This window comes from Gossypium hirsutum, chromosome D04 (genome assembly GCF_007990345.1).
Source record: "Gossypium hirsutum isolate 1008001.06 chromosome D04, Gossypium_hirsutum_v2.1, whole genome shotgun sequence".
NCBI lineage: Eukaryota > Viridiplantae > Streptophyta > Magnoliopsida > Malvales > Malvaceae > Gossypium > Gossypium hirsutum.
The window spans coordinates 625,959-641,823 of NC_053440.1; the positions used below are offsets into that span (position 1 = coordinate 625,959).

Here is a 15,865-nt window from a genome sequence, read left to right on the forward strand (position 1 = left end):
AGCCACCTTCGTTTGTCTTGCAGTATCAGGTAAATCTCTTTCCCTTCCCACTTTTTATGTTATCTTTATAAAATAATCATGAATGCTGATTTATCCTTGTGTATGCACCTTGATGGGCAAGCAGGCATATTGTTAGCGAGAACTTTGTTGGGGATATTCTGCCTCATTACACTTGTCATACACAAACTAAAGAGGAGGCATTTATCGATGGATGATAATATTGAAAATTTTCTTCAAAGTCAAAGTAATTTAATACCAATTCGATATTCGTATTCTGAAATAAAAAGAATTACGGAAGGTTTTAAAGTTAAATTAGGTCAAGGAGGTTATGGTTCTGTGTTTAAAGGAAAGCTTCGCAGTGGTCGGCTAGTGGCAATAAAAATGTTAGATAAATCAAAAGCAAATGGGGAAGATTTCATCAATGAAGTTGCTACTATTGGAAGGATTCATCATATTAATGTAGTGCAACTTATTGGGTTTTGTGTAGAGAGATCAAAACAAGCTCTTGTATATGATTTTATGGTGAATGGGTCTTTGGATAAAATTATATTTTCAAAGGAGAATTGCACTTTAAGTTGGCAAAAATTATTTGAGGTTGCATTAGGTGTGGCTCGAGGGATTGAGTACTTGCACAGGGGTTGTCAAATGCAAATTTTGCATTTTGATATCAAGCCGCACAACATTCTTTTGGATGAAAACTTTATCCCTAAAGTTTCTGATTTTGGTCTTGCAAAATTATATTTAGTGGATGACAGTATTATTTCTCTCACAGCGGCTCGTGGTACATTAGGATACATTACTCCTGAATTATTTTACAGAATATTGGAGGCATCTCATATAAAGCCGATATTTATAGTTTTGGAATGTTATTAATGGAAATGGTGGGAAGAAGAAAGAATTTGAATGCATTTGATGATCATTCTAGTCAAATCTATTTTCCGTCATGGATTTATGATCGATTTGAACAAAGAGAGAACATAGAATTAGGGGATGTAACAGAAGTTGATGACAAAATAGCAAGGAAGATGATCATGGTTGCATTTTGGTGCATACAAATGAATCCCACTAATCGTCCTTCAATGAGCAAAGTTTTGGAAATGCTCGAAAATGAACTTGATCACCTTGAATTGCCGTCCAGACCTTCACTATTTTCTCTCGAAAAGTAAATTGAAGATCATGTTAGTAAGAATGTATCGGAGGAACCATCAACGTCAAAAAGTTGTGTGGACCTCTAAGTATAATGTTTGATTTTATTCGGTCCTTTTATACATATAGTTCTGCAACTGTAAGCTTTTAATTTGTAGCATTTCATGTTCAGTTGTATAATATCCAGCATCATGTAATACAACTATTAATGGATGTGTGTTTTAGACTTTAGCTCCTTAGCTTCATGTTTCAATTATTAAAAATGTCTCCTTGTCACCGTATGACGAGTTAATATCAAATTTCGTTTACAATTATTTAGTATATAAGTAACTCTTAACATTGCGTGATCTCATGAGAAGGTTTTTACTCTCGTATCGTAATATATAATCATGCTGATAAGAGTATTTTGTAATAATTATGAGTGTGGTGTGACAGTTGCTCACTTTATTTTTTAATCATGTAGCTCATAGAAATGGAACACCTTCCAACGATGAATACCTTAATTTTGACAATTAAACAACAGTTAAGATAGAATCTTATCATTTATTAGTAGAATTTATATACCAACAGCCATGCAGCATTTCATTTATGAGTTCAAATAAAATCAAGTTTCAACTGATTCTAGTACTACTAACAATGAGGCTCGAGATTGTTCTTATTCCATTTCTGAAATAGTGGGTAGATCTCTGTTAACCGGCTTCCTAGGTATGGTGGCACCCATCGTCTTCGGTGGATCTATCGACGCAAAAGGATTTGGTGGCATTGTAAGAACGTTAAGCTCTCCCTCTAACATCTGAACCACCACTTTCATCGAAGGACGATCAACGGGATACCACTGAATGCACCAAAGTCCAACGATCATGAGTTTCTTTGCTATCCCTGTTTGTGCATCATCTTCAATTCGAATCCCGAACTCCTCTCCTTTATCCAAACGATCATATGCCCATTCTGGGAAATACACTTGGCTTGTATTCTCGACCGTAACATCTATGTTCTTTCTCCCCCCAACCATTTCAAGCAACAGCATTCCAAAACTATAAACATCAGACTTATATGACACATTTCCGAAGTTGCGAGACAGTACCTCAGGTGCAATATAGCCCATGGTACCTCTAGCTGTTGTCATTGAAATAGCACTTTGTTCCTTGGAACACAATTTAGCAAGGCCGAAATCAGAGACCTTAGGATTGAAGTTGTGATCAAGCAAAATATTGTGAGGTTTGATGTCGAAATGGAGGATACGTTGCTCACAACCTTGATGCAGGTACTCGATGCCTTTGGCTACACCGACAGCAATATCCTGAAGTTTTTCCCAACTAAGGGATCGATCCTTGCCCTTGGCTGCAAATATGAACTTCTCTAATGACTCGTTTGGTAAGTATTGTTAAAGCAAATAGAAACTAACACAGAAAGAAATAAAAGATCAAGAAGAGAATTATTGTTTTTCATTGCTTTCAAAATTGATACGTGCATGCATTTATACAAGTGAAGTCTAACTGACGTAAGCAAAGTAACTGCTATTTAACTAACACCAGCTTTTAACAAACTAGCTACTTTTTGCATGCAGTTACAACTGCATTACTCTTAACATTCCCCTAGTCAGTCGATTTCTGATTTTTAAGTTCATCAGGCGACAAGACCCTAAGAGCATATCGAAACGTAGAAAACATCTTAGGAGTAATTGGTTTAGTTAGAACATCTGCAATTTGTTGATCAGATGGCACAAAATTGACTTGTAAGTGACCTGCAAGGATTTTTTCCCTAACAAAATGGTGATCGATTTCAACATGCTTCATTCTAGCATGATGCGTGGGATTCTCAGCCACAGAGACTGCAGAGGAATTGTCGCACCACACAACTGGCACTTTGGATGGAAAAATGCCTATTTCAGCCAACAATTGTAGAAGCCATAAGAGCTCAGAAATGCAATTTGCGAGACTACGATATTCTGCTTCAGCAGAAGATCTTGACACAACTGGCTGCTTCTTTGAACACCAAGCAACAGGATTTGAGCCTAAGAACACAACATACCCGGAGGTTGACCGTCGATCCTCAATGGATGATGCCCAGTCTGCATCAGAGTAGCATACTAGTTTGAGTTGACTGGGTGTTAGAAACAAACCATGATCTATGGTACCAGCTAGGTATCTCAGAACCCGTTTTAGTGCTCTCCAATGAGCTTCTCTTGGAGCATTCATGAACTGGCTGAGTTTATTGACACTAAACGACAGATCCGGCCGTGTTATACACACATATTGTAGCATCCCTACAACACTTCTGTACAAGTGAACATCTACCAATGGAGGACTATCAACTGAAGCGGCTAACTTTGGATTGCTTACCATAGGTGTTGGTGTGGGGGTGGCCTCGACTAGCCCAGTTTTTTAAGTAAGTCAACAATATACTTCTTCTGACTGAGTAGAATTCCCTGTTTAGTGTGCTGAACATCAATTCCCAGAAAGAAATTGAGCTCTCCCATATCCTTGAGAGCAAATTTGCTATGAAGGTGAAGTATGACATCTGCCATTTCTTGATCAGAACTACCTGTGAGAACAATGTCATCAACATAGACCATGAGCAGAAGTTTCTTTCCATCAGATTCACGAATAAACAAGGAGGAGTCAGCCTTGGATGCTTGAAAACCAAGCTGATCAACAAGGTACTGTTTAAGAGTTTGGAACCATGCACGGGGTGCTTGTCGCAGACCATAGAGAGCTTTGTGCAACTTACAAACGAGCTTCTGACCCGAGGAATCACATACTTCAAAACCAGGGGGTTGCTCCATGTACAACTCTTCAGTCAGTTCTCCATTGAGAAAGGCATTATTAATGTCAACTTGCCTTAACGACCACCCATTTATAACAGCAAGAGCAAGAACCGTGCGAATAGTGGAGGCTCGAACCACCGGACTAAACGTGTCACGGAAATCAAATCCTACATGTTGAGAGAAGCCTTTTGCTACCAGCCGAGCTTTGTATCTGTCCACTGATCCATCAGCCTTTTTTCTTTATCTTAAACAGCCACTTGCATCCGACTGCCTTCCGATTACTTGGTAGTGAGCAGAGTGTCCAAGTGTTATTACGAGTCAATACCTGTAATTCATCACGAACAGCTGTTTGCCAGTCTGGAGATGTCATTGCAGTGTGAATATCAGAAGGAACCTCTGCTGAAGAGCATTGGACTGTACTCATAAAAACCTTTGGTTTGAAAGTTCCAACTTTGCTTCTGGTAACCGTGGGATGTATGTTGAGGGAATTTGAATGAGAAGCTTGTAATGTTTGAGGTGTAGGTGACATTGATGAGGTGGCTGACGTAGGGGTGATAGGTGTTAACGTATGAGGTGAAAGTGAATTCGGTGAAATAGTGGGGTTAGGTTGTTATTGTACAGCTTGATGGTCAGACAAGGAAAGAGGTGATGTAGGTGAGGGACTAGGTGGTGTAGGTTGATTATGAAAAGAAGTGGTGGTAGGTGGGGTAGCATGAGATATTTGTTTGAGAGGTAGGACCAGAAGTTTTGCACTAGACTGAGACACTGGGTTAGACGAGACAAGTGATGGAGAAAAAACTTTATATGGGAAAATGTGCTCATAAAATGTGACATGACGTGTTACATAGATTTTTCCAGTTGTGTCCTGGCATTTGTAGCCTTTATGCAATGATGAGTAACCTAGGAACACACAGGGTGAAGACCGAAACTGGAGTTTGACTTTGTTAAATGATCTAAGATTTGGGAAGCACAGGCAACCAAAAATTCGAAGGAATGCATAGTCTGGCTTTGTTTTAAATAGCTTCTCATAAGGTGATATATTTCCCAAAGGCTGAGAGGGTAACCTGTTGATCAGGAAGACTGCGCTGCAAAAAGCTTCATTTCAAAATTTTAAAGGCATGGTAGCATGAGCAATCATGGACAGACCTGTTTCAACCACCTGTCTGTGTTTGCGCTCAACAAGGCCATTCTGTGCAGAAGTGTATGGACAAGAGAGACGCTGGACAATCCCTTGCTGAGCTAGATAGGGCTTTAATGCCTGAAACTCTCCACCCCCATCCGTTTGTAAAACATGTAGCTTTGCTCCAAGAACTCGTTCAGCTTGACGATGGAACTGAGGAAAAACAGTAGCAACCTCTGACTTGCTCTTCAAGAAGTAAAGCCATGTATAACGAGAATAGGCATCAGTGAAGGCAACGTAGTAACGAAAACCATTAGAGACAATTGGAGCTGGCCCCCAAACATCAGCAACGATCAACTGTAAAGGAGAGCTGTATGTTGTAGTTGACTTGGAAAAAGGGAGTTTATGCTCTTTACCCATATGACAAGCAACACACTCAACAAGCTTTTTATTATCAATAAACTGAATATTACAATGTGAAAGAGCTTTTGTAAGAATAGCACGACAGGGGTGCCCTAGCCGAGAGTGCCAAACATTTAAAGGGAGCATTTTGCTAACTGTAAGACATTGAGCATGTTTTGAAGACAGTCCACTTTGAGGAAGTTTGTTGAGATGAAGTCTGTACAAGCCATGATGCACAGAACCCTTCAGGAGAACCTCTCTAGTCTGCAAATCACGGACCTGACACTGAGTGGGAAAAAACTCAAACATCACCCTGTTATCTTTAGCAAACTTTGACACAGATAAAAGATTTTTAGTAATACTAGGCACAAGCAACAAGGATCTCATATACAATGGTCGAGATCAAGTAATTAGTGATGACTGCCCTGTAGACAGAACAGGAAGAGCAGAACCATTGCCAACAAACACTTTACCTGGTCCTTTGTGTGAGTCACTGTCACTAAGAGAAGTAATTGAATTTGTAAGATGATGTGTGGCACCTGAGTCTGGGTACCAGGAGTTATCAGCCACTGTTTCAGGAGTAGCCACATAAGCCTGAGATTGTGCTACGCCAGAGGAAGGCATGCTGACCTGTTGAGATGGGCTACCAACACACGGGTTAGGCCAGGTAGATGGAGAGGGAATTGGAAAACACCAACCTGGTGGAAACCACTGCATATTTTGTTGAGGAGGTGATGACCACGGTATTGTAGTGGGACTGGAGTTGACCATACAAACGTTTGCTTGAGGAGGAGGCCGATAGTTACTACTTTTGTAAGTGGAGTCAAACCGATGGTAGCAGCGGTCGACTAGATGCCCAGGCTTTCCACATAGCTGACATTGAATCTTTGAGCCAGAGAAACGCCCTCGACCACGGCCCCGAGAACTAGTTGATGATTTGTAAGCAGGTACGGAACTATTGTCAACAATAGTTGTTTCTGAATTCTGATGAGACACCATGTTGGCTGAGCTAGAAACATCAGAGATCACAACCTGTTGCCGATTTTCAGTATCAAGAAGCATGGACGTGACTCCTTGAACTGTGTAAGGAACTTGACTTGCTGCAACAATAGAAATTACAGATTCATATTCAGTAGAAAGACCATTCAAGATTGCTGTAACATGCTCGCGCTCACTGATAACTTCACCATAACTAGCCAAAGCATCACAACAACTCTTAACCTTCATCAAGAACTCTTTCATACTCAAGTCACCTTTGCGTTGGGAGTGCAAAGATCTTCGATGAAACATTAATTTGGAGGTTGTTTGCGTACCATATAAAGCAATAATAGCATCCCAGATTTTAGCACTGGTGTCCATACCAATGAGATGAGGAAGAACAGTTGGATTAATCGAAGATAGCAACCACGATGCAAGCGCACTGTCTTGCTGTTCATACCGCTCAAATTCTGGATTTTCCCGAAGACCACCATTGTCACCTGCAATAAACTGGACAGGAGTTTGCTGTGAGTCCAAGAACCCTTGAAGCTTATGCGCTTTTAGTGCCAAGAGAACCTGTTGCCTCCACAGCAAATAGGTATTATCATCAAGAAGAATACTAATCTTCTTTGTAGAAAATAACCTATTGTCGACTACACCATCAGCCGCAGCACAATCCATGACAACAAAAACAAAAGAGTAGCACAGCGGATAGACGAGAAAGCTGACCCAGGAGAAGCCTTAATCTGATACCATGTTAAAGCAAATAGAAACTAACACAGAAAGAAATAAAAGATCAAGAAGAGAATTATTGTTTTTCATTGCTTTCAAAACTGATACGTGCATGCATTTATACAAGTGAAGTCTAACTGACGTAAGCAAAGTAACTGCTATTTAACTAACACCAGCTTTTAACAAACTAGCTACTTTTGCATGCAGTTACAACTGCATTACTCTTAACAAGTATTCATAAACGAGAGCTCGGTCATATCCATCGGCACAAAACCCAACAAGGCGAGTCACATTCACATGGTGGATTCTGCCCATCGAACCCACCTCGTTGACAAACTCTTCACCATTTCCCTTGAAATTATTGAGTACCTTGACAGCAACTAAAACATCACTGGAAAGCCTGCCTTTGAAGACAGTTCCATAGCCTCCTTGTCCCAGTTTGTCCTTGAAATGATTAGTTATCCTTTTAATATCAGCATAGGAGTATCTTGAGGGTTTAAGCTCTTTATAATCTTCCAAAAACTTTTCAATCTTGACTTGACTTTCTTTCTCCTTTTTGTCTAACCGATATCTCCACCCAACTGCAATGGCAATGGTTGCAGCAATTGAAGAACCCAACACAATACCTGCAAATCAGCATACATCCCTGTGTTATATCCTGTCTAAAATTATTGAAGCTAAAAGGGAAATTCCATTTACCTGCAACCATTAGCCTTTCTCCCAAACCTGCCAAACATTTAAAATTATTCAGCTTTGATACATGGGAAATCTAAGAAAAGGGCTCACTGTAAGTTTACAACATTAAGCTTCACTTTGATGCAGGCTAATGATTTTTTTTATAGTTATAATAGTTAAAACATACCTATATGGTGTTTGGGGATATCAAAACACTCGGTTTGTTCCTTGGTGCTATTATTGTTGTTCAATCTACATCCCCTTCCTTGAGCTTCGCAATCACCACAGTCTGGTTTATACCAACGTAATTGAAAACGGTTACCATAAGGAGAAATGGGCGTTGAGAAGTTGCGAAAGTAGCTGCAATTCAACAGGTTCTCTGGATAAATAGGGTCATAAGAAGCAAAAGCTATAATTTGGGAGCCAGGGGTGCTTAAGCAATCGACTCTGTTTCCTTCATACAAAGCCTTATCTTGGCTTGAACATTCAAACAAGGCATAGTTGGATTCAGTTGGCTGGGATATATAAACTTTTAGGCGGCTGAAACCTTGTTGTTCCACCGCGAATGGAAAGGCAGAAAAATTGAGATCTAAAAGCTGCCGCCAGAGGCAACCGCCGGGAAAGTCCAAGTTAATCCGCTGAGCTTCATAATCTATGTGCTTCACCAACAGCTCCAGCGAACGTGGTATCTTCAGCAGGGTCTGTTTGTTTTCTGAGCAGGAAAGCTGAAACCCAGGATGAGGATAGCCGCAGTGGGGTGACTGCTGGCCTTCTAAACGGAAGGGGAAATGGACAGGTGGATCCTGGTGGTTGCACCGCCGCGCCTTGCAGTCGTCTTGGATTGGCACTGCTTCTGCAACATCCACAGCTAAGATAAAGCAGAATAACGAGTAAATTAACATTGTTCTTACTAACTTGTGAGCCCCTGAAGTGAAACGGGCTTTAAATAATTTCATTGACATAGGTGGTTCAGCCCTTGAGAGTTCCAATTATGCACGCAACGCAGCTGCTGCTTTACCATATAGCTTTGTCTCGTTTAACAGGGTCTTCAACTCTCCGTCCTCTCTTTGTTCTCTTTTCTGAGTAAATGTTAGACATGTTTGATTGTTAGCAACCCTTTCTAACTTTGTTACTAATTTTCTTTTATTCCCGTTAGTTGTAGTAAAATTTGAGGGAAAAACACTGAACATGAGAATGAATACCGATTTGCTGTTGTGATCATAGTGGGGTCAGCTTGACTGACTCTTGTTTTTCCACCTTCGTTGAAGTTTCCTCTTCCCTTTATAGTTTTTACTACATTTTGTTTGGTATGACTAAGTAGTTGACTGACTTTTATGGGTTCTTTTTAATGTCTATCGTTTTTTTCTAATGTAGGTGATTTTTTTCTCACTTTTTTTTTCTAATTTATCTTTTATTTTTGGATTTTAATTCGAAATCGCAAAACTTGAACCATCATATGTTTTTAAATTTTAAATCACTTATTTTAGATAGAACAAATTTTTTAAAAGTGGATACAAGACAAAATGACATAATTTTTTTAATATGAGTATGGAACAATTATAGTCATTGCTTGTTCTACTCGTCCTATCTCGAAATAATCTTTTACCTTTTTTGTATATAATTATTAAAATGATAAAAATGTAATAATATATTATAGGAAAAAATCATATGTTTTATATTTATATTTTAAAAAATTATGTTTAAATACTTACTCGTCCTATCTCGAAATTTCTTGTAGTTATACTGTCTTTGAGATGTTTTTATTCGCGATTTTGAACTAATTTTCTAAATACCTAGGGGAGATGAACCTTATGATGAATTTTGTCTTTTGATTTCTGTTTTATGCAATGAATAATTGAATCTTATTCTCAATTATGTGTGCTTAATCCTTGATTTAAGATTTTCGAATTATTAATTCATGTTTGATGTGCTTAATTAAGAGTAGATCTAGCATAATTGAGTGGAGTTGCATGTAATCCTAGAAATAGGACAACATAAATCTAACGAATTAGGTATTCATAAACGAGAACTCAATCATATCCATCAGCACAAAACCCAACCAGGCGAGTCACATTCACATGGTGGATTCTACCTATCGAACCCACCTCATTGATGAACTCTTAATATTTAACTAAAGTTTGCTTTCTACTTTTTTTTTATTTCCATTTTTAAGAAAATGTTATTTTATTAATTCAATTATCTAAATTAATATTATTTTATTTAAATTATATTAATCCTCATTTAATTATTACAAGTATATTATTTTAAAATTATAAAAAATATTATTTAATAAATTAAACAAATAAACATTTAAAATCACATACATTACATTAAAAACTAATATATCTAAATATATATTTTACCACTTATTTTAATCTTGTTATTTTTAATTTCATCAAAATTATATATCACTCGAGCCACTGCGACTGCTGACTGGTGATTATTGAAAGGTTCTGAATTAATACATCCAAGACTTTTATGAGCATCGCCATTGACTGACCGACGACTTGTATGAAAGAATTTTCCACATTAGCTTTGTTAGTGGACTGATTTTTCAAAGAAGGACTTGCTCTCAATTGCAGCCATAAAATAAATGAATGATTGGCATTTTACATTAAAGAACATCCCATTGTTTATTTCTTCATCGGAGCTCCACCGGAACTTGATGATGTTAAGACCCAGACTTGTCTTGTTTAGCATCTTTGCCCTTACTTTATCCCCAGATGTTTCCGATGGTAGAGCAGGCAAAAGCAACCACTGCGGCCCATCTTTGTGTGGACACGTTAATATCAGTCACCCTTTCCGACTAAAAGGTCAGCCTCGTCGATGTGGTGACCGTAGGTTTGAATTAGAGTGCAAGAGAAACCGCACCAGTTTTCCCATGAAATACGGAAACTTTTATGTCCTAAACATCTCTTATGTTGACCGAACGCTTCGACTTGTGGATGTGAGTCTGGTCGATGAAAACTGCTCAATTCCTCGCAGTTCCATTGTCGATTCTTCAGACAGCTATCTAGAACACATAATAGCGAATGGAGCAGACACCATGTATCTGGTAAATTGCACGACAAGGATGAAGTCTTCTTCAGTTTATGTCGATGCTTCTCGTTGCCCAACCAATAGCTCTTCTTCTCCTTGGACCTACTTCTACTTTCCGGTCTCGTTTTCAAATATATCCGATTTCGATCATTCGTGCAGATTTATAGCCCAGTTTCCTGTCATGCTTTCCAATATTAGTGGCTTATCCCCTTCTTACATTTACAAAAACCTGTTGGAAGGCGTCGAGGTGTCCTGGTATCGTTTTTGGCCTTCAAACCCGATTCTCAAAGTGTAAGAGACTTCGATCTTTAGATTCTTTCAATCTATAACTTTTCAAGGCCTTATTTATTGATTGGTTGCTTTTTTTTTTCCTGGGGGGGGGGTATTCTAGCTTGCTACAGTTGCTACTTCCAATTGCAGCATACATAGTAACCATTGCGAACTTTCTTCAGCAGGGAAGCATCAACTATTATACTCCTTATCATAAAGGTTAATGTTTCAGATTTCATAAGTATCTGTATTTATTGGATTTGCCCTTGAATTGCATTCAAGTTAGTAATACTATTGTTGAATTGGTGTTTTAAACAGCATCCTTCTTAGTTTGTCTTGCAGTATCAGGTAAATCTCTTTCCCCGCCCCACTTTTTTATGTTATCTTTATAAAATAATCATGAATGCTGATTTATCCTTGTGTATGCCCCTTGATGGGCAAGCAGCTGGCATATTGTTAGCGAGAACTTTGTTGGGGATATTCTGCCTCATTACACTTGTTATACACAAACTAAGGAGGAGGCATTTATCGATGGATGATAATATTGAGAACTTTCTTAAAAGTCAAAATAATTTAATACCAATTTGATATTCGTATTCTGAAATAAAAAGAATTACGGAAGGTTTTAAAGTTAAATTAGGTCAAGGAGGTTATGGTTCTGTGTTTAAAGGAAAGCTTCGCAGTGGTCGGCTAGTGGCAATAAAAATGTTGGATAAATCCAAAGCAAATGGAGAAGATTTCATCAATGAAGTTGCTACTATTGGAAGGATTCATCATATTAATGTAGTGCAACTTATTGGATTTTGTGTAGAGAGATCAAAACAAGCTCTTGTATATGATTTTATGGTGAATGGGTCTTTGGATAAAATTATATTTTCAAAGGAGAATTGCACTTTAAGTTGGCAAAAATTATTTGAGGTTGCACTAGGTGTGGCTCGAGGGATTGAATACTTGCACAGGGGTTGTCAAATGCAAATTTTGCATTTTGATATCAAGCCGCACAACATTCTTTTGGACGAAAACTTTGTCCCTAAAGTTTCTGATTTTGGTCTTGCAAAATTATATTCAGTGGATGATAGTATTATTTCTCTCACAGCGGCTCGTGGTACATTAGGATACATTGCTCCTGAATTATTTTACAGAAATATTGGAGGCATCTCATATAAAGCCGATATTTATAGTTTTGGAATGTTATTAATGGAAATGGTGGGAAGAAGAAAGAATTTGAATGCATTTGATGATCATTCTAGTCAAATTTATTTTCCGTCATGGATTTATGATCGATTTGAACAAAGAGAGAACATAGAATTAGGGGATGAAACAGAAGTTGATGACAAAATAGCAAGGAAGATGATAATGGTTGCATTTTGGTGCATACAAATGAATCCCACTAATCGTCCTTCAATGAGCAAAGTTTTGGAAATGCTCGAAAATGAACTTGATCACCTTGAATTACCGTCCAGACCTTCACTATTTTCTCTCGAAAAGTCAATTGAAGATCATGTTAGTAAGAATGTATCGGAGGAACCATCAACGTCAAAAAGTTGTGTGGACCTCTAAGTATAATGTTTGATTTTATTCGGGCCTTTTATACATATAGTTCTGCAACTGTAAGCTTTTAATTTGTAGCATTTCATGTTCAGTTGTATAATATCCAGCATCATGTAATACAACTATTAATGGATGTGTGTTTTAGACTTTAGCTCCTTAGCTTCATGTTTCAATTATTAAAAATGTCTCCCAGTCACCATATAATGAGTTAATATCAAATTCGTTTACAATTATTTAGTATATAAGTGACTCTTAACATTGGGTGATCTCATGAGAAAGTTTTTACTGATCTCTTATTGTAATATGTAATCATGATAATTATGAGTGTGGTGTGGCGGTTGCTCACTTCATTTTTAAATCATTTAGTCAAGAATTTGAGTTCCGCTCAAAGAAATGGAACACTTACCAACGATGAATACCTTAATTTTGACAATTAAACAACATTTAAGATAGAATCTTATCATTTATTAGTAGAATTTATATACCAACAGCCATGCAGCATTTCATTTATGAGTTCATATAAAATCTTAGCATTGGTGTAATATGAGTGTGCTAATAGACGATTTCAAGTTTCAACTGATTCTAGTACTACTAATAATGAGGCTCGAGCTTGTTCTTATTCCATTTCTGAAATAGTGGCTAGATCTCTGTTAACCGGCTTCCTAGGTATGGTGGCACCCATCGTCTTCGTTGGATCCGTCGACGCAAAAGGATTTGGTGGCATTGTAAGAACGTCAAGCTCTCCCTCTAACATCTGAACCACCACTTTCATCGAAGGACGATCAACGGGATACCACTGAATGCACCAAAGTCCAACAATCATGAGTTTCTTTGCTATCCCTGTTTGTGCATCATCTTCAATTCGAATCCCGAACTCCCCTCCTTTATCCAAACGATCATATGCCCATTCTGGGAAATACACTTGGCTTGTGTTCTCGACCGTAACATCTATGTTCTTTCTCCCCCCAACCATTTCAAGCAACAGCATTCCAAAACTATAAACATCAGATTTATATGACACATTTCCAAAGTTGCGAGACAGTACCTCTGGTGCAATATAGCCCATGGTACCTCTAGCTGTTGTCATTGAAATAGCACTTTGTTCCTTGGAACACAATTTAGCAAGGCCGAAATCAGAGATCTTAGGATTGAAGTTGTGATCAAGCAAAATATTGTGAGGTTTGATGTCAAAATGGAGGATACGTTGCTCGCAACCTTGATGCAGGTACTCAATGCCTTTGGCTACACCGACAGCAATATCCTGAAGTTTTTCCCAACTCAGGGATCGATCCTTGCCCTTGGCTGAAAATATGAACTTCTCTAATGACTCGTTTGGTAGGTATTCATAAACGAGAGCTCTGTCATATCCATCGGCACAAAACCCAACCAGGCGAGTCTCATTCACATGGTGGATTCTGCCCATCGAACCCACCTCGTTGATGAACTCTTCACCATTTCCCTTGAAATTATTGAGCACCTTGACAGCAACTAAAACATCACTGGAAAGTCTGCCTTTGAAGACAGTTCCATAGCCTCCTTGTCCCAGTTTGTCCTTGAAATGATTAGTTATCCTTTTAATATCAGCATAGGAGTATCTTGAGGGTTTAAGCTCTTTATAATCTTCCAAAACTTTTCAATCTTGACTTGGCTTTCTTTCTCCTTTTTGTCTAACCGATATCTCCACCCAACTGCAATGGCAATGGTTGCAGCAATTGAAGAACCCAACACAATACCTGCAAATCAGCATACATCCCTCTGTTATATCCCGTCTTAAATTATTGAAGCTAAAAGGGAAATTTCATTTACCTGCAATCATTAGCCTTTCTCCCAAACCTGCCAAGCATTTAAAATTATTCAGCTTTGATACATGGGAAATCTAAGAAAAGGGCTCACTGTAAGTTTACAACATTAAGCTTCACGTTGATGCAGGCTAATGAATTTTTTAACGTACGTTGTACAATTATAATAGTTAAAACATACCTATATGGTGCTTGGGGATATAAAAACACTCGGTTTGTTCCTTGGTGCTATTATTGTTGGTCAATCTACATCCCCTTCCTTGAGCTTCGCAATCACCACAGTCTGGTTTATACCAACGTAACTGAAAACGGATACCATAAGGAGAAATGGGTGTTGAGAAGTTGCGAAAGTAGCTGCAATTCAACAGGTTGAGTCCATAATAATTTTCATCAGAAGCAAAAGCTATAATTTGGGAGCCAGGGGTGCTTAAGCAAGCGACTCTATAACTTTTATACAAAGCCTTTTCTTGGCTTGAACATTCAAACAAGGTATAGTTGGATTCAGCTGGTTGGGATCTATAATCTTTTAGGCCGCTGAAACCTGGTTGTTCCTCCGCGAATGGAAAGGCAAATAAATTGAGATCTAAAAGCTGCTGCCAGAGGCAACGGCCGGGAACGTACAAGTCAATCCGTTGAGCTTCATAATCTATGTGCTTCACCAATAGCTTCAGCGAACGTGGTATCTTCAGCAGGGTCTGTTTGTTTTCTGAGCAGGAAAGCTGAAACCCAGGATGAGGATAGCCGCAGTGGGGAGACTGCTGGCCTTCTAAACGGAAGGGGAAACGGACAGGTGGATCCTGGTGGTTGCACCGCCGCACCTTGCAGTCGTCTTGGATTGGCACTGCTTCTGCAACATTCACAGCTAAGATAAAGCAGAATAACGAGTAAATTAACATTGTTCTTACTAACTTGTGAGCCCCTGAAGTGAAACGAGCTTTAAATAGTTTCATTGACATAGGTGGTTCAGCCCTTGAGAGTTCCACTTATGCACGCAACGCAGCTGCTGCTTTACTGTATAGCTTTGTCTCGTTTAACAGGGTCTTCAACTCTTCGTCCTCTCTTTGTCCTCTTTTATGAGTAAATGTTGGACATGTTTGATTGTTAGCAACCCTTTCTAACCTTGTTACTAATTTTCTTTTATTACCGTTAGTTGTAGTAAAATTTGAGGAAAAAACACTGAACATGAGAATGAATACCGATTTGCTGTTGTGATCATAGTGGGGTCAGCTTGACTGACTTTTGTTTTTCCACCTTCGTTGAAGCTTCCCTTCGCTTTATAGTTTTTACTACATTTTGTTTGGTATGACTAAGAAGTTGACTGACTTTTATGGGTTCTTTTTAATGTCTATCGTTTCTTTTCTAATGTAGGTGGTTTTTTTCTCACTT

At 38.5% G+C, this 15,865-nt stretch overlaps 2 protein-coding genes and 3 pseudogenes across 2 annotated transcripts; 3 read left to right on the forward strand and 2 right to left on the reverse strand.

Annotated features, from left to right (window-relative positions):
• Positions 1 to 1,189, forward strand: part of LOC121216428 (rust resistance kinase Lr10-like) — a 2,393-nt pseudogene extending 1,204 nt beyond the window's left edge.
• Positions 1,190 to 1,671: 482 nt separating this feature from the next.
• On the reverse strand, positions 1,672 to 8,988 carry LOC107937629 (rust resistance kinase Lr10-like; annotated as a pseudogene).
• A 1,326-nt stretch (positions 8,989 to 10,314) lies between these two features.
• Positions 10,315 to 12,831, forward strand: LOC107937627 (uncharacterized). Its single transcript, XM_016870547.2, has 4 exons — positions 10,315 to 11,150; positions 11,251 to 11,348; positions 11,448 to 11,477; positions 11,575 to 12,831. The coding sequence occupies exons 1-4, from the start codon at positions 10,414 to 10,416 to the stop codon at positions 11,715 to 11,717; spliced, it is 1,008 nt and encodes a 335-aa protein (XP_016726036.2). The 5' UTR covers positions 10,315 to 10,413; the 3' UTR covers positions 11,718 to 12,831.
• On the forward strand, positions 11,835 to 12,689 carry LOC121216429 (rust resistance kinase Lr10-like). Its single transcript, XM_041092106.1, has one exon. The coding sequence runs from the start codon at positions 11,835 to 11,837 to the stop codon at positions 12,687 to 12,689; it is 855 nt and encodes a 284-aa protein (XP_040948040.1).
• Positions 12,832 to 13,162: 331 nt separating the features above from the next.
• On the reverse strand, positions 13,163 to 15,613 carry LOC107937635 (rust resistance kinase Lr10-like; annotated as a pseudogene).
• Between the last annotated feature and the right edge of the window lie 252 nt (positions 15,614 to 15,865).

What these genes read in the sequence shown, in the direction of transcription:
- LOC107937627 (XM_016870547.2), top strand. Translation starts at nt 10,414, where the DNA reads ATGAATGATTGGCATTTTACATTAAAGAACATCCCATTGTTTATTTCT. An exon ending in TTATACTCCTTATCATAAAG is followed by an intron (nt 11,349 to 11,447) that starts GTTAATGTTTCA and finishes TGTTTTAAACAG; the next exon opens with CATCCTTCTTAGTTTGTCTT. An exon ending in AGTTTGTCTTGCAGTATCAG is followed by an intron (nt 11,478 to 11,574) that starts GTAAATCTCTTT and finishes ATGGGCAAGCAG; the next exon opens with CTGGCATATTGTTAGCGAGA.
- LOC121216429 (XM_041092106.1), top strand. Translation starts at nt 11,835, where the DNA reads ATGTTGGATAAATCCAAAGCAAATGGAGAAGATTTCATCAATGAAGTT.